The following is a 17974-nucleotide window of genomic DNA, read 5'->3' as shown; positions in this document are numbered from 1 at the left end:
TGAACTATAAAGATATTTTCATATGAATTTATAATATACTCATGTATTGATCAGACGTCTATGCATTGATTTTAGTCGGAGAACGTAACATACACCATTAAGATACCATAACTAAAATTTACACATCTAATAATAATATATCATGCAATTAAAAATTTAAAAAAAAGAGTTTGAATTTTTATCCAAAGAGTATGATTACTTTATTAAAATTATTTTTCAATTGGGGACTGCTTGAGAAACAAATCTTGGTAAACCTTTACAAGCATGGATCTAACAACTATCCTCCAAGCTATAACCTCTATTATCTAAGGTGTCAAAAACTCGATCTTCATAAAATTCTGTAAAGTTCACTTTTTTATTATCAGTAACACTGGTATAAAAGGTAACAATTAAAGCATCACAACAATAAACAAAGCTTTTTTAGAACTCATGCTACTTCTGAAAATCAGAGATCTTTTCCATCCTCAATTTCAAAAGCTGAAACTGGCAAGGTCCTGGACAGCCCTGTAAGACTCTTGATAATAATTTTATCAGTTGGAGGATCATCCACAAAGATTTCATTGAGTGTAACCCAAATCAAAAGCTCCTTGGCCCTGACCCCACTAAGCCTCTTGATTTTTTTGTGCTCAATATAAGCTGAGACTTCAGTGGCATAAGAAACAAGCTTGCCAATCTTTTCAAACTTGTGGGTTATGCTCCTTTTCTGCCTTAGCCACACAAAGCCAGTTTCTTTCACATACCCACATTCCTCAATGTCTTGCAGTGGCAATAAGCCATTGGGCAAGCCCATTTCTGTGAGCAAAAACTTTGACTTCTCTTGACAGAACTGATGCCCTTGGTAGTACTCAGCCTTGGCCTTGATTTCCTCTGTAACCAGAGACATTTTTGTGTTCTCTGTTTGTTCCAAGTGAATAAGTGATTGTGCTTGTGAATAACGTAGAATGGTTTGAGGAAGAGGTAGAGTTGAAAATTGATAAATACTGTAGTCTGTGTAGTGGTGAAGCGGTACTTTTGCCCCTCCTCTTTTTTTTCTTTTTTTCAAAATTCCCATCATGCTATTAAGGTTAACCGACATAAATATATGATGGGTTTGGCAAGTTTAGTTAAGACATTTAATATTTTTATATAAATAGTATATTTTAAAAAAAATAGAAATTAAATTGTGTATAAATACTGAAAACAAGTACATACAATGATAATAAATGTGTTAATAATTTAACGAAAATTGAATTCTTCTAAATTTTTAGGTGTGTATTATAATTCATAATTAAATATTTTTTATTCATTAATGTAATGACTCAATTAGTAACGATCCCAAATTCGTATTGGGTTCGAACGTTAAAGGCCCAAATTATAAATTTGTAAAGAGTGGGCTAAAAGGCTAGGCCTTGGTGAGTGGACAGTCGTTGGTCATTGTGTTCAAGATGATTGCACAGACGTAAGCTAAACTTATCCAAGAAGACTTTTTCCTTGTCACGGCCTGCCTGGCTCCGGTTATTCGACTCCCCCCTCCTCCAAAGAGGGATTCTTATATTATATAGCCCCTCTCAGTTGATCCTAACCTTCCATCTGTTGGTCAAGCAGGTAAATACTTGAGTGCGTGTCCCATCAGCCGCCTTCTCCCACCTTCTGTTAGTTGCAGTAACCGAAGCCATATTGTTCAAGAATCTTTTCCCCATTAATGCGGCCAAGACGTTTTTTGGTGCATTCAATGTGGAAGTGACAGTTTTTTCTTGAACCGTTCCTACACTGTACTCTCGTACACGTTCTACTGTACGGCCCTTTCTTTTAGGAGCGCTCTGAGGACTGCCTTTGATGACATGTTATTCTTTCCTTCTATGTTTTGGGATGCTGAGGACAGGATCGTCCTCATCTACATTTCTAAGCCATTTGGACTTTCATTGCATGTCCTCGGCAATGTCTCTCCTCGGCGCAGGCCTTGGGCCCTAATGTAAAGTGAACCAAGGTCACAAATTCTCTGACCCCACAATTAATATGTAACTTGTTACTAACAATACCTAATACTATTACTATGCATTATTTTTACTTGTGAACTTTTCTTTTTTCTTTGAGAATCAAACTAATTATAGATTAAAATGGAAAAAAAAGAAAATCAAATTCGGTATACCACAATTGATGAGTATAAAGTGGAATATAGAAAGTAAGATTATTATAATCATTGTCTTTCATTCAACTCCAAATTTGTGTGTGCAAATTAGTAAATTACTAAAAAAAATTAATTTTTGAAAGTGTATATTATAACTCATAATTGAATATCTATTATTCATTGATATGTGGCTTTATAGTACTTATTAACAAAATCCAACATTGATTATATCTACAATTATCATTCATTTATCCAAATCCAAATTGAAGGGTATTTAGGTTTGAGTAGCTATGCATTTTTCTTTTGTGTGTGTCTCATTTTAAGCAAGTATCTCTAGCTGAAGAAAATGGACAACATCATGAAGATTAGGGTGAAAATAAATAAGGACTGAAGTCGTCTATATCTCCTAAGTAACTTCATCCTAAAATACTAAGAATTGTATTCATCCATTTTAAAATGACTAGATTGGGTTATATTACATCATAAGTATTAGAATTTTCTCCATTTGAAAATGAATTATTTTATAGTTCAAGTTATAAATTATAAATTTAAATGTGTATTTATTACCACGGTCAAATCTAACATATAAAATTGTAATTGTGAAATAAAAAGCTTGTGATAGTCAATTATTTTTCTATTTATATATAGAGTCAATTTTTGTTCAAAGGTTGATAGCTTTATAAAAACTAATCTACACATTTCAAAAAAATTTCCTGAAAAAAGAAAAAAAAAAAACAAACAAACAAAAAGAGAGGCAACATGATAATATAGGTGAACCATAACAGGGCAGTTTGACTCAGTATGGTGCTTGTGTTTATGATACACGGTCGAACACTTTACGGCAGAATTTTAATAATAAAAAATTGTACACTGAAAGTTTAAATTTCTTTAAATTTATATTTCCCAAATATTGTAATTTTGTAACTAAAGTACCATTTCATTAACAAAAATAATGTTATCTTTTTTATGAACAATTAAATACAATGGTATAATTCACTGGTCAATAGACTCAATACAATTATATAATTGATTTTAATTAGCGAACCAATATATGCCATTAAGAAATTTTACTAAATTTTACACATTTAAAAATATGTAATTAAAAAATTGCATTTTTATTCAAAGAGTTTGATTGCTTGATTATCATTATTCTTTAATTGGGGACCAGTTGAAAAAAGCAAATCTTGGTAACCCTTTACCCAGCTTAGATCTCAAGCAATAATCTTTAACAGCTATGATGTCAAATAATGAAACTCTTCATAAAATTCTGAAAAGTTCACATTTTTATTATCGGTAACACTAGTAAAAGACAGTAAAAAAAAAAAAAAAAGGCATCACAACATTATCAAGATTGAAATTTAAGAACCTAGGAACAAAGTCTTTTTAGAACTCAAGCTTCTCCTGAAAATCAGATTTCTTTAACAGCTTCCACAGCTTCCTTTTCCTTGACTTCCTCCTCAACTTCAAAAGCTGAAACAGGGAATGTCCTGAACAGCCCAGTAGGAGTCTTGAAAGTAATCTTTCCAGTTGGAGGATCATCCACAAAGATTTCATTGAGTGTAATCCAAACCAAAAGCTCCTTGGTCTTAACCCCACTTAGCTTCTTGATTTTTTTGGGCTCAACATAGGCTGTGACTTCAGTGGCATAAGAAACAAGCTTGCCAATCTTTTCAAACTTGTGGGTTGTGCTCTTTTTCTGCTTTAGCCACACAAAGCCAGTTTCTTTCACATACCCACATTCCTCAATGTCTTGCAAAGGCAATAAGCCATTAGGCAAGCCCATTTCTGTGAGCAAAAACTTTGATTTCTCCTGACAGAGCTTATCTCCTTGGTAGTACTCAGCCTTGGCCTTGATTTCCTCTGTGATTAGAGACATTTTTTTCTTGGTTTTCCTCAAACTTCTTCTGGGTTGTATTCTTTGTTTACTCTTGAGTGACTGTGTCTGTGAATAATGTAGAATGGATTGAAATAAAGGTGGGGTTGATAATAGATATATAGTGGTGAAGCTGTACTTTTGCCCTTAGTTTTTTAACAAAATTCCCATCATGCCATTACCGACATAAACCGTGGCAATTTGGACAAGAACTGCTTTTGTAATTATTATATTTATTACCATACAGGTGAAACATTGATTTATGCCATTAAGTTTTTTCCAGCACTAGACCAAGATCATGAATTTATGATCATCACAAGATTGAATGTTCCTTGGGTTTGTTTACCTACACACTTTTGATGTGAATGTTTTTTTTTTATGAATGCTCCTTGGGTTTGTTTAGCTACACACTTTCAGTGTGACCGATTTCCTTTTTAAATGTCGAGAAAAAAAAATCTTGATAGTAGATATTTTTAGAGTATTTGTTAATATAATATTTTGAGAAGATTTTAATATTATTTTTATGAAAAATATAAAAAAATGGTTAAAAATTCTTTTTTTTGGGTTAAAAATTCAATGTCCATCCATTAACATTTCTAAAAAGATAGAAGAAAAAAAAAACAAAACAAAACCAAACAAAGTGAGAGTCAACATTATAATTTAGGTGAACAATGAAGTATAGGGGGCAGTTTGACTGAGGATGGGCTGTGTTTATGAGACGGTTGAACAATTATGGCAGAATTAAAGGGGGAAGCGGTGGTGATGAGGCAGTAGCCAATGAGAGAACTCCACATGTAATATGGTTGGGTACACTAATCTATTTATTAGGGTTGACAAGTATCCACTAACAAACACCCACCCAGATTTATCACCAAAAAAAAAAACATCCACCTAAATAACTCTGTTTTTATTTTTTTTTGTGAAAACATCTTTGACAAATTGAGTATGAGTCCGTAGAATCTGCATTCCATTATGCTTCTACTTCTTTTAAATTTTTTTTTTTAATATTAAAACATGTTAGCGAAATCTCAGTGTGAAGTTTAGTGATGAAGCACATCATTCACTTCTCATTTAGCGCTTGAATTCGAATAATATCTGATATCAAGATGGTTAGTTCATGCACAAGTAGGATTTATCTAGAATTATAAAGAAAGAGTCTCACTCTTATGATTTCACCCTTTTTTTCTAAGGAAAAAAAAAATGTATGAAGCAATCATGATATATTGATATTACATATCCTATCAAAAACCTATATATATATATATATAATAATAATAATAATAATAATAATAATAATAATAATAAGTGAAACTGAGAGAAGCTCAAATTAGAATTTCAAATTAGAGTTTCAATTTTACGCTATGTGTCATAAATTATTTATTCTTAAAGAGCCTTATTTCTTAATTTTATAATCAAATATGGGACCACATCATAAACATTCATCCAAGTGAATTATTAAGTACGAAAACTAAAGAAATTAGAATAAATAAATCGTATAAAAAAAAGTACATCACAATAATTATACAAAAAAAAATGGACAATTTAAATTTTATACCTAATAATATTCTTACAAAATTTTTTAAAGAGTTAACAAAATATAAAAATGACTATCAATAATATTTAAATTATATTATACATCTTTTTTTTTTTTTAAGTTTTAACCTATGACGTTTGTTTCTAATTATATTATGCATCTTATTGTATATCTTTAAATGTATTCATGTATAAACGTAGAATTACAAGTTACTATATATAATATATTACACTCACTACGTAATAAAATGTGTATATCCTGCATTTAAAAAAGTAAATGTGCTGTGAGAGGTAAAAAATATATATATAATTTGAATATTGGTAGGGTATTCTTTTTTTTTCTTTTTTTTTAATGTCCTACTCATTGCACAAGAATCTTCCTTACGTTAGTCCTGATTTCCAAGCTCAAGTTTGCGATATATAGCTTAAGCTTTGAGGAGAAAGTACTTACCATCGCATCAAAGTTTGACAAGTGAAAAATAATTCGTGGTTCCAGCTTGAAAAATAATTAATTGCGGGACCAACTTTTTTTTTTTTGGTTAATAATTGCGGGATCAACTTGAAAGTGAATCTTTAAGGCACAGGTTTGGCATCTAACATAAAAAATGCTAAGGTGGTTCTTAAATTGTCTTATTCGACCAAAGAAAAAAAAAAATGTAATTTAACTATCAAGAAAATATTTATTTGAATTTTGTACTTTTTACCCAACTTAAGGACACACCTATGAACTTCTATAGTTCTATTGGTCAGCTTATTGTGATACTCCATTTTCATTTAGTAAATATTATGTTGATAATTATATGCTTATAGATACAAGAATTTTTTTTATTAAAAAATATGTTAAATTATAAAGTATACCCCTAAAGATTGAGAGTATTTGAGTTTTACATTATAAAGTATCAGAATTTAAAATTTACCTCATGAAATTCTATTCTGCTTGCATCAACAGCCCCTCCATCTATATTTTCAGTTAAATGCCACATAAACTTGTTACTCTGTTTAGTTTGTCCAGTAAAACAATGTGACATCATTTTTATTGTGCCATGCCATTTTTAAATACTTAAATTTTAACCTTTTTTTTAGTATTTAAAAATTATGTGACATCATTTTATTAGACAAACTAAACACATGTGGCAAGTTTATTTAACACTTAACATAAAATATAGATGGAGAAATTACTGATACAAATAAAATAGAATTTTAAGAATAAAATTCAAATTCTGAAATTTCATAGTATAAATCCAAACAATCCCAAATTTTAATAATGTAGTTTGCAATTTAACCAAAAATATATATATTCATGACTCCCTTGGAAATTTTCAAAATGACCGTATTCTTGTTAGTGTAAAAATGTCTATAGACAATACCCAAATAAATTAAGTTGTAATCTTCTCAAAATATATGTTCAATGTAAACGTGTCTATAGATAATAGTATAACACCCAAATAAATTAAGTTATACTCTTCTCAAAATATATTTTAAGTGAAGTGGTGTTATTTATAAGTTGTTTTATATAAAGATTTTTTAAATATCTCTCAAACTTCCATTAATCTTTTATTATGCCATTTAGTTTTCCATTGTTTTGATCATGTCTTTACGAATTAGAATTGATTTAATCAAAATTTTAGTTCAATATGCTTTCAGCAATTTGTTAACCAAAGTGTTTTACACTATATTCATATGGCTTTTAAATCATTATGTACATGACAAATAATGAATAGCAAGATATATATAATTCACTTTTACAAATAAAGGGATTAAAAAAGAGACAAAATCAAATATAATAATAGTTCTTTAAATATTATTATTATTATTATTATTATTATGAATAAGCAAATCTTATTAACTAAAAGTGGAACAAATACAGCTCAAACAACTCAAAGAACACAAGCAGCTAAGCTGCAAACACCATATTGACAAAACAACCCCAAAGAAATCCCAGATGCTCATAATCTCCTACACATCTAACCTCAATATATATATATATATATATATAAATAAAATAAAAAAAGATCACACAAATAGATTTCCCAAACTCCAGACATACTTTCAATTCTTGCCACATTAACCACAAAACAAAAGAGAGCAAAGCTTCAAGCCTGACAACAAACAAAGCCAATTTGTGGTTGAATTCTTAATTTAGAGCATAGAGCATGATCAGTAACTGAAGGATTAAGAGGAAGAAAAACTCTAGTCCTCTCCATCTCACATCATTTAAGATATTCTTTATTTAGAGCTCCTATGAAATCAAGGGCCCCTGATGCAGTAACTGAATTCTCAACCTCCAAATGTGATGTACAATTGCTGCCATAGAAACTTTATCCACTCTTGTTGTAAATTTCTTACTATTCAGCTGGAAATAGCCCCATTGTATTAACTCTAAACAATTGAATGGGGGCATTTCTACCAAGACAACACCTATACTCACTTGCTTCCATACACAAAGAGAGAAGGGACACTCCATAGAACAAATGGTCCCTACATTTTTCTTTACTTTTTCTTTTAGCGAAGAAAAAAGGGGCTTATTTGTGTAATCATCGCCCCCATGCACTAAGGTACAAGTTAGATAAAAGCTCAAGAGCGCACAATAGGACATACCACTACTCACTCACATTTTACTACCTTGCCACCAAGCTACCATCCTATCACAAATGGATGGCATGTCTTCCAATTTTACTTATAATAATAATAATAACAATGTAAATTTTAAATTATGCATGACATACTTATTGGTTTATTGTCCTATGAATTCCAATAATAATATTCAAGTGCAATATATGAAAGTGGCGTGATTAAAGAAATCCTAAGTCGCATGCTTTTAACTAAAACAATAGTAAAGCGCATTTCATCAAAAAAAAAAAAAAAAAAAAAATTTAAATTAAATAGTAAAACGCATGAGGTGATTAGAAAATAGACAAAACCGAATGGATATACGTACATTTGTCTTTTTTATTAGTATTATAAAAAGAATTATTTTCTAAAATTAAGAATATACATTGTAATCATTTTAATAAAGCAGTATATCATATTTCACTAATGATTAGTTTCAAAATAAGCATTATTTTGAGATTTACTTTTTAGTTTTTTATTTTATTTTTTGTTTTGTTTTAGATTTAGAATAATTCATATTAATTCAAAATGGATATACAAGATTAAAGGTTAACACCACCACCCCCTCCCCCCAAAAAAAAATCTGGCCTTTCTACTGTATGGAATTCACACATTTGTCACAAAGATTATACATATTTCAGATACACAAGACACCCCCTCTCCCTTAAATACACAAATAACTAAAAATTGAACCATATACTTGGTGTATTATGTCTCTCTCTCATATAAAAGTGGATTTCATGTATGAAACCTACATGTAAAGTTGCATTTAGGTGAGAAGAATGTGTGTTAAATAATTCTACCAAATAACACATGTTCGTACATACATGACAACCCAAACCAGCCAACTGCCTCCTTTATGGTCTCTGAGGGCCATGACACTGATATAGAAGCAAACCCTCAAAAATATTCAATATAAAACCAAAATTGGACAGTTGAGCACATCAAGCAAACCTAACAAAATTTAGTTGAATGTTGGGGGTTCAACTAGCTTTATTAATGGTTCAAGTATCATCCAAAAACTTTCTTAAACAAAAATAAGGTTACAAATTAAACCCAACCGGTGCACAATTTGTGCAAGAATATGCCTCAACGTGCAATATAAGTCACCCCCCCCCCCCCCCCACCCCAAACAACAAAATGCTTCAAAAATGAAACCCAAGCACCGGAGAAAGCCTCGTGATTGATTTCCTCTTACAATAAATCACTGTCTTAGCTCTTTAATTTATCTATTGGATGCAGCCCTGATATTGTTATGGCTCTCCATCCCCATTCCAGGGTGGAAGTTGTTTAGCAATGATTCAATGTGTTTAACTTCTTTTGGCATTGACCCGGTGAGGACCTGATATAAAAAACAGTGTGAATTCTTATAAATAATCAATGGGATCTTCGTTTACTTAAATACAAAAAAAAAATGTGGCATATTACTGCACCAATGAAAGAGAAAATTACAAAGCTTAAAACATAGCAACAACTTTCAAATGACATCTTAATCAACTAGATCAAGCTACAAACTATAATGATGGTTCTCATTAACGATAATTGTTGGTAAAACTGTTGCTTTTCTCTGGTTTCAACCAATAAACAAAGATAATATGAAATAATTATATTACTTCAATATCATTATCAAGGAATTATGTAAAAGATGAAACATAGTAACTGTTATTAAAAATGACCAAGATGGTAGTCAGTAAACATCAGTAAAAGCTGCAACTGCTACAAATAAAGAACACTTATCTTTTAATATATATATATATATATATATATATAATTGTAAGGCTCAAAAGGACTGGAAAAACCAAATTTTCTCCAGCAGTCAGGCAACCAATAAAATTATTACGAACTTCAATCTAATTTATACCTCATGACCAGTGTCTGTAATGAGGACCTCATCCTCAATCCTTATCCCAATGCCTCGATACCTGCATCATACATTCTCAGTCCTCAATATATGAAGGGAAATGTTAACAGGCACCATGCAGTGCTTGTCAAGATTTCCCTTAATGGGTTGTGTTAATAAAAGGACAAAAAATTATTAAAAGGATTGCCAAAAAGGATAAAAAAAATTGCTAAAAAACTGTCAAAAAGAATAAAAAGCTGCAGAAAGTAAAAAAGATGTGCAAAAAGCTGTTGTTAACGGGCACCGTAACACAACCCATATATGAATAGCATGTATGGTTTATCAAAACATTCAATGCTAAGAAACTAGAAACCTATGGTTTAATGTTATCACATCCAGGTAGGAGGTATCAGATTTGATATTCAGTGAAAGATGGAAATTAAGAATAACATGTCATGAAAGAGATAGATAGCTAATTGCAGGCAATAAAAGCAACTAATTGGCAATTAGCTACACATCAAGAGTAATATTAGGGAACCTACAATGAAAGTTCAAGGAAAATATATCTGACATTGGAAGACCGCAAATTATGAAGGAATAGGAATTTAGTCACCAAAAACAAGGCTGAAAATTTAAAGCTGGACACTCTTGTATCAAGGCTTCCCACTCAATTCACTATAGCAGGCATGCCACCACATAGGATGAGAGGAGATAAGAGCAAAAGAAACATTGAATGTTCAAGCAATTTACAGTTTCTTTCATAAAGAATACTCTTGCAGTTAAGGCTGGTGGGCAAAACCCCATTATTTTTGCACTGCTTGAGCAAATAAGAAGATAGCTACAAAGTACAAACTGTGCTAACAGCCAAGTTCATAAAAGTCTCAATATATAAGTACAAAATTAGATGTAGCAATTATGTCATGAATTTCAACAAGTACCTCTCTGGAACATCCAAAAAAGATGAGATGTAGACTCCTGGTTCAATTGTTATCACCTACCCATGAACAAAAATAAGGTCAAAATTGCAGCAAAAAAATCAAAGTATGCTAACAGTGATACAAGCGGACACAGACATACTTGCAGTTGGCTGTTTATCACAAAACACATATAATTTGCTGGCTTTTCTATCCCATTCCCATGTGATCAATTATATCACAAGGATATTTAATATGATGTATTTTCTTTTCTTTTCTTTTCTTTTTTGAAAAGAAATGTGCCCGAGAAAGGGAGGGCCGTGAACCTTTTTTTTATTTTTCATTTTTATGAATAATTTCCTCTACGTGCCAATACTAAAAAAATCATCTTGAGACAAAAATATATATATAAATAAAAAAGAGCGCACACACACACACACTTTAAACAAACAAACAAAACAAATAGTACACACTCACCCCACCCAAAAAGGATGTGCTAATATTAAAGTATCACCATTTCAGCCACAATATGCCAAAAAAATACAATATCTCCAAGGTAGAGAAAGTCGAATTGTTGTTCAATCAGGGAGGGAACTTACAGCACCTGGCTCCAAGGGCCGGCTATAGCTGATCATGGAAGAATCATGAACATCCATTCCTAGATTGTGACCTGGACAGCAAAATTTTTTTATAAAAAATAATAATAATAAGTGACTAATTGCATAAGCAATTTAGTAATTCTTATCTTCTTAATGAACCAATTCTAAATATAATAAACTAACACATTTGAAATACTATAGTGGTGATGCAGGAGCATAACCATAAACTATCTCAATATTTTATTTTGGATTTTCATTAGATAATTTTAGATTTTAATGTTTTTATTTATTCAGTTTGAGTTATGATAGGGATGGAATTTCATATCCTTAGATAAGGATTAGTTTAGTATTTGGATTAGTTTGGATTAGTATTTGAGTTCAATTAGGATTTGTTTTAGGATGTTTATCTTTATCTCTTGAGATTTTCTTGGAAGCTCTATATAAAACTCCAGATGATTTATTCTGTAATCAGACTATTCAAACAATTATTAATATTATTAAGTGATTATTCATGCAAAGTTTGCATTGAGTTTGATAGTGAATCCAAACAACCTTAGGAGGTGAAGCCTAAGGTTTACCGTGGGATTGATCTAAGTGGGAAGCCTACGGTGTCGTGCGTCAAGTGGCCATTGAAGAGTAATCAATATTTTAAGGCTATACCTTTGCATTCCTAACATTTGACCAAATATAAAAAGAATAAAAAATATATAAATTAACTTGAATGCATGTAAAGAGGGGCATAGAGAAACCTATAGAAGTGGGGTTCAGCATATTGTATAAACTGTTTCCCTCATCTTTTAAAATTCCAATCTCCTTGAATCCTTTGCGCAGCATTTCCGCCTATGAAAACCATACAGGTTTACAGAGATTACATCATTTATTTACAATTTAACATTATTTAACCTTCGAGCAAATAGTAGATAGAAGGCAAGACCATAAAGCAATACATACTTCCACAAGGAGTAGGGGTGTGGTCAAAGGTGAAAGGCGACCTTAAGGTGCCAAGTCCTTATATAAACTGAGACATGAGGTGCCAAAAACACGCTCACCCGAGTGAAGCAATACGCCAAACTCTAAATATAGTTAATATACATATAATGAATTCAAATCATTTGTTACTAATGCTTATTAGGCACAGTTTAATTTTTTTCAAATGGTAGGAGGCTCTATTAATTAATCTAAGAACAGAATTTATAACAATCTCATATAAATAAATAAAATTTCAAAAAAAAAAAAGGAAAGGAGAACAACTATTACAGTCAAAAGATTATATGATTGAAATTATAAATAAATAAATAACTATTTCTAAACTGATGCGGAAAGAAAGAGAGGTGAGAGAACAAAGCAAGAGAAAGAGACACCTGCTAACCTGAATTTAAGGATAGAACTATCCTTTTTCACCAAATTACAAAAACTGACCTTTTTTTGGCTGAATTTCATTGAGGTTCTCACCTCAAGTGCCCTACAGCCTGTTTAAGGCACTTGGGCGCTCACCTTTGACTACACTAAGCAGGGCCAACTAGGTAATTTCCATGCCAATGAAATATTGTGATGACCACAAACATTAGTATAATTCCTGACAAGTTAAAAATGTTTTGTAGGTCGGATGGTTGTGAATTTTAATTTCCCTACATATATAGGTGCCTTTCAACTGATAATGTAACAAAGTAAAATAGAGAAAGCTACAGATATAAAACACAATGCAACAAAAACAAAAATTGCAACCCTTTTTTTATTAAAAAAAAGTTAGAAACAAAGATTTAAACTTAAGCAGCAGAGAGAAATTGCCATTCTTTGCTCTCATACTTTCTGAATTTTCTTTTTCTTTCTTTTTCCCCTTTTTTGGATAAGTTCTTAATGGATGAAATTTTAATCTTTTCTAAAGACAGCTGATGAGAAGCAAAACCATAGAAAAGGAAACAATTTAGGTTCAAATGATCATACTGAATAATTGTGTATTTGACTTATGGTAGCACCAGGTTTGCAAAGCTTCAGGCATTCCTTGTTTGTTTCTAGTATAAGATCATAAAGTTCTTCCTGAAATAAACACACTGCAGGCATAAGGGGTTTTAATAACAGAATATTCAGATAACAAAAGCTGATACAAAATAGAAAAACTCAAAGAAAGAAAGCTGACAGAGAATGATTACAAGGAATTTTAAGATTATATTAAACTTTTCAATGCAATTTGGTTTGCAGTTGGCAAATTCCAACCAGAAAGGGAAGGAGAATGGGGGGAGTGCATAAGCCTAGAGTAATAACAATTGTTTCCTACCATGGTGCTTAAATAAATGCATGTGAACTAGATTTTAAAAACTGTTTCAAGAATGGTCATTTTGTTTACTAAAACTGATGCAGAACAGATAGGAAATTGGAAATAAAAGAGGAACAAAAGTATCAACAAAACAAAGCCTAGGCTTCACCACCTAGAACCTGTCTGCAAACCCTAGGCATCACCATCTGAGGGCATTTGGCATCACCACCAAACAGAGAAAACAAAGGAGGAGACATTCTCAACACATATCAATTATTCTTATTCAAATTCATCTGTCTTTCACCATTACAGGAGTATTAGTTATATATGGTTTAGGGGATTACACCAATATGGAAAACATCTAATTTAAATCCCTAAAAACCCTCAACATTAATTACCAAATTCAAAATTCAAATTCAAAAACAATATTAATTGCAAATTAAAACATAAAATCTTGGCTCCCTGCATAAAAAACACTAGAAAATTACATGAAACAAACTTCATAAAAAATTTAGTTAATATTTTTTAATTTGATATATAAGATGGGGCAAATATATCTTATCAAGCTTTTGTCATATATCAGATAATGGAAGAACATTCAGCAGTGCGTTCTACAGCAGAAGAGAAACCAAATTTTGATGGCACATACTTGAGCAGAAGAAAATCTTCCACAGGGTGGCCAGGTACGAGTAAGGTCACTGGCATAACCATGCAACTCACATCCAACATCCATCAAAACAAGTTCCCCATCTTTAATCTGCAAAATAAATTATAAAAACTATTACAAGCATGGATTTTTCATATCTAATAAAATATCATTTAGTTCATTGATTTTGTGAAGACAATAAAAACTAGATACCAGCTTTGATTAATGGACTCACCTTCTGATCATTTCGAGAATAATGTATAACACTAGCATTTGGCCCACCACCAACGACAGGGTTGAATCTGGTCAGTGATTATAAAATTAATAAATCATTGGCAAGAACCTAGCATTAATAATATTGACAACTCAGACATCCAGGCTTGTTTGAAACTTCAGGAAACAATTTTGATTACAAAAGTGGGACATATAAACTGAGTTAGAAACTAAATCATTCTTTTGGATCCAATGATCCAGAAAGGAAAAGAACTTACACCATTCTTTGAGCACCTCTCATTCGGCATTCATATTCAACCTTTGCTGACAGCATGCCCTCATAAGGATATGTCTTGGAGTGAAACATCGTCTGCAGAAGTGCCTATTCAAGACCAAAATACATATTATATATATAATTTATTACTAGGAATAATCCAATTTACATTACCAAGTTATTCATGTTTTAGAGAGACATAGCATCAGTTTAAAGTACTGTGAGTACTACAATTTGATGGCGAAGAAATATATTTCACAGTGGAAGCAAGACTAATTTACTAGAAGGCTTGCTTCCCCGCCCAATGCCCAATCCCTTTTCTTTTGTGTAAATGAATGAACTTCAGCACAATGAGCAAGACTGAAGAAAATATAATTGACCCATATCCCACTCAAAATTTAAATTTCTTGGCTCCAAATTTTTATGTGACATCTATTTGAATTAACTAGGCCTTGAACCAACTGATTGTGTTGGCTACATGAATTGTTTTTAAAATAAGTAAACCAACTGATTTTTGTTGGCTACATGATTGTGTTCTTTCTTTACTTTTCCTTTATTATTATTATTATATGTCAATTAAGGAAATAACAAAGAGTATGTGATGCAGGAGCACAACCAGAAACTATCTCAATAGTTTATTTTGGATTTTCATTGGATAATTTTAGATTTTAATGTTTTTATTTATTTAGTTTGAGTTATGATAGGGATGGAATTTCATATCCTTAGATAAGGATTACTTTAGTATTTGGATTAATATTTGAGTTCGATTAGAATTTGTTTTAGGATGTTTATCTTTATCTCTAGAGATTTCCTGAAAGCTCTATATAAAGCTCTAGATGATTTATTTTGTAATCGACTATTTAGACGATTATTAATATTATTCAGTGATTGTTCATGCAAATTTTGCATTGCATTTGGTCCTGAATCCAAACAACCTTAGGTGGTGAAGCCTAAGGTTTACAGTGGGACTAATCTAGGAGGGAAGCCTCATCAGTATGACTTCAAATAGAATCAAATTGAAGAAAAGAATACATGTGACCGGCCCTAACTAATCTATTGAGGATCCATAGCTGATTGCAAAATTTTAGGACTAAGACTTCATTTTTGTTGTTATTGTTCTAAGTTATGCATGCGCCTAGTGGATTTGATCCCAAGACCACACCCTCTACCCATTCTTATGGGATAAAAAAGTGCCATGTGAGCTAGAGCTCTTTGGCTTAACTAATTACAGAACTAATTGTAAAAGCAAACAGAACCATAAAGTAGAAATTCTTCTTAGAATGGTGGCGAATCAAACCTGGTCTATCTTTTTCAAGGAGAAAACAGACTTGTAGGTTTAAGTGACCTAACTCTATGTAAGAAAATTTTGATCTCTTCCAACAAGTAATAATAACTATGGTATGAAAAGTAATACTGTCATGTTATATAAACATTATAACACCAATTCAACCGGGAAAAAAAAAAATTGATGCCCAGCAACTGCTCATTTACAAAGACCAAAATTAGATATAGCATAGACCTATGAGTACCTGGCAAGCAATTGATGCAGATTCTTTCATTAACTTGAGCTCTGCTGGTGACTTTATCCAACGTAACTCATGAGTCAAAGTAGACAGGTCTCCCACTTTGCCATTCTTAGCAAGCTTTTGAAAGTACTCCAATTTCATATATGTTGGTATGGCTGTCTGCCTGTTGTGGAACAATTTGGAGCGTCCGTATATCATATCTGGAAGGTACTGCAGTCAGTAAAAAAAATGTTACCGTTATTTATAAGCACATGAGCAGCCATGGTGTTGAACTTTTATGAAGATTATAGGATAGGAAAAACTGTGAAGGCTTAGTTTATAGGTCATGTCAACTTCTGATTAAACACTAGAGTAGCATTTACAATTAAGATTACTAAAAAATCAGATAAAGACAAAATTCTTCTGTGAGACCAGCTGTCAGACTTTGGTATGAATGAGTAAGCTCACCAAATGCCCAAAAAAAGAGAGGAGAAAAGAAAATGACAATGATCTGGTCATGTAGTTAACTGATGACAGTTGATCAAATGTCACTGTTTACTACAAATTACAACTATGTTAATTGTTTCAAACAAATTGTATTGTGATTCCAGTATGGTGCACCACCATGGATCCATATATATATATATATATATGCTACTTGGCTAGGAAGATGCATGTCATATTGGAAAGGAAAAGAAGAGATATAGCAGCCAATTTAATGATACCTCTATGTCCTTAATGCTTAACCTTCCATGCCAAAATATTAATTGATTAATGCCTACTACCAGAAAAAATGGAGACAATTTCCTCAATCGAATTCTCTACTTTTCAATGTCACCTCAGTAGTCAACACACCTTATGTAATTCGCGCATTGGATATGCCTTCTTAGCACGGAAAATTTCTAATGCTGCATCAACTCCAGCAATTTGCCCTTGCCAAATAACATCCTATATGAATAATAAAGAAAACAATTTAGTGACTTCTTCAATTACTGCTTTATCTATGTATTATATACAATAGCCAAAACTAAGAAAACATCTGTAGATTAATGTAACTACCCTTGCTAAATGACAGCTTTCTCAGCCCTGCAACAGGGATAGTAATATAACATCATATATCATATATGCAACTTTGGGTTTACAAAAAAAAAATGATCAGAAAAATACATGTTTGGATATAATTACATGCAAGATTGCATGTCTAAACCAAAAATCATAGGAATCTAACGCCACAACTGCAGTAGATATGCAAATGCAACAGAACTTCATAGGGTATGAAGAAAAATCTGTCATTGTCTCATAGAAGACTGAGCATACATGAGAGTCTGCTTCTGGCATGAACATGCATAAACCACAGTTATGACCTAAAACTGCCACGCCACCAGGTTGTTGGCAGCCAGTAATATACAAATAATCAGCGTCTTGTCGAAATGTGTAAGGCACAACATCTGTCATCATCTTTACAGGGGCAGCTGCAATTATGGCCAGACTATTTTTTGGAAGAAGATCCAACAACCTATTTCTCCTTGAGATGTATTCCTCGGTAGTTATTCCAGGTGTCATCTCCCCTTCTTTCAGTAACTGAAAAGAAAAAAGGCAAACAAAA

The 17974-nt window shown here is 31.8% G+C and overlaps 3 protein-coding genes across 3 annotated transcripts in view; all 3 read right to left on the bottom strand.

Moving 5' to 3' along the window:
- Window positions 1-406: 406 nt before the first annotated feature.
- LOC115979158 lies at window positions 407-1019 on the bottom strand. Its single transcript, XM_031101126.1, has one exon. It carries the CDS (start codon window positions 881-883, stop codon window positions 446-448), a length of 438 nt encoding a protein of 145 aa, XP_030956986.1. The 5' UTR covers window positions 884-1019; the 3' UTR covers window positions 407-445.
- A 2323-nt stretch (window positions 1020-3342) lies between these two features.
- Window positions 3343-4080, bottom strand: LOC115979112. The gene has a single exon (XM_031101079.1). It carries the CDS (start codon window positions 3981-3983, stop codon window positions 3516-3518), a length of 468 nt encoding a protein of 155 aa, XP_030956939.1. The 5' UTR covers window positions 3984-4080; the 3' UTR covers window positions 3343-3515.
- Window positions 4081-9238: 5158 nt separating this feature from the next.
- LOC115980420 (intermediate cleaving peptidase 55, mitochondrial-like) overlaps window positions 9239-17974 on the bottom strand; it is a 10269-nt gene continuing 1533 nt past the window's right edge. Inside the window, exons 2-13 of the mRNA XM_031102669.1 lie at window positions 17686-17949; window positions 17224-17316; window positions 16393-16599; window positions 14868-14971; window positions 14612-14678; window positions 14380-14487; window positions 13421-13513; window positions 12226-12316; window positions 11477-11547; window positions 10902-10957; window positions 9985-10045; window positions 9239-9465 (exon numbers count right to left, since the gene is read on the bottom strand). Of these exons, the coding sequence (XP_030958529.1) occupies window positions 9349-9465; window positions 9985-10045; window positions 10902-10957; window positions 11477-11547; window positions 12226-12316; window positions 13421-13513; window positions 14380-14487; window positions 14612-14678; window positions 14868-14971; window positions 16393-16599; window positions 17224-17316; window positions 17686-17949 (1332 nt within the window). The 3' untranslated portion in view covers window positions 9239-9348. The remainder of the gene's footprint in view (window positions 9466-9984; window positions 10046-10901; window positions 10958-11476; window positions 11548-12225; window positions 12317-13420; window positions 13514-14379; window positions 14488-14611; window positions 14679-14867; window positions 14972-16392; window positions 16600-17223; window positions 17317-17685; window positions 17950-17974) is intronic.

The sequence above is a fragment of the Quercus lobata genome, chromosome 3, assembly GCF_001633185.2.
Source record: "Quercus lobata isolate SW786 chromosome 3, ValleyOak3.0 Primary Assembly, whole genome shotgun sequence".
Taxonomy (NCBI): Eukaryota; Viridiplantae; Streptophyta; class Magnoliopsida; order Fagales; family Fagaceae; genus Quercus; species Quercus lobata.
The sequence above is the reverse complement of the archived record's forward strand: the minus strand, read 5'-3'. Positions and strand labels throughout refer to the sequence as shown.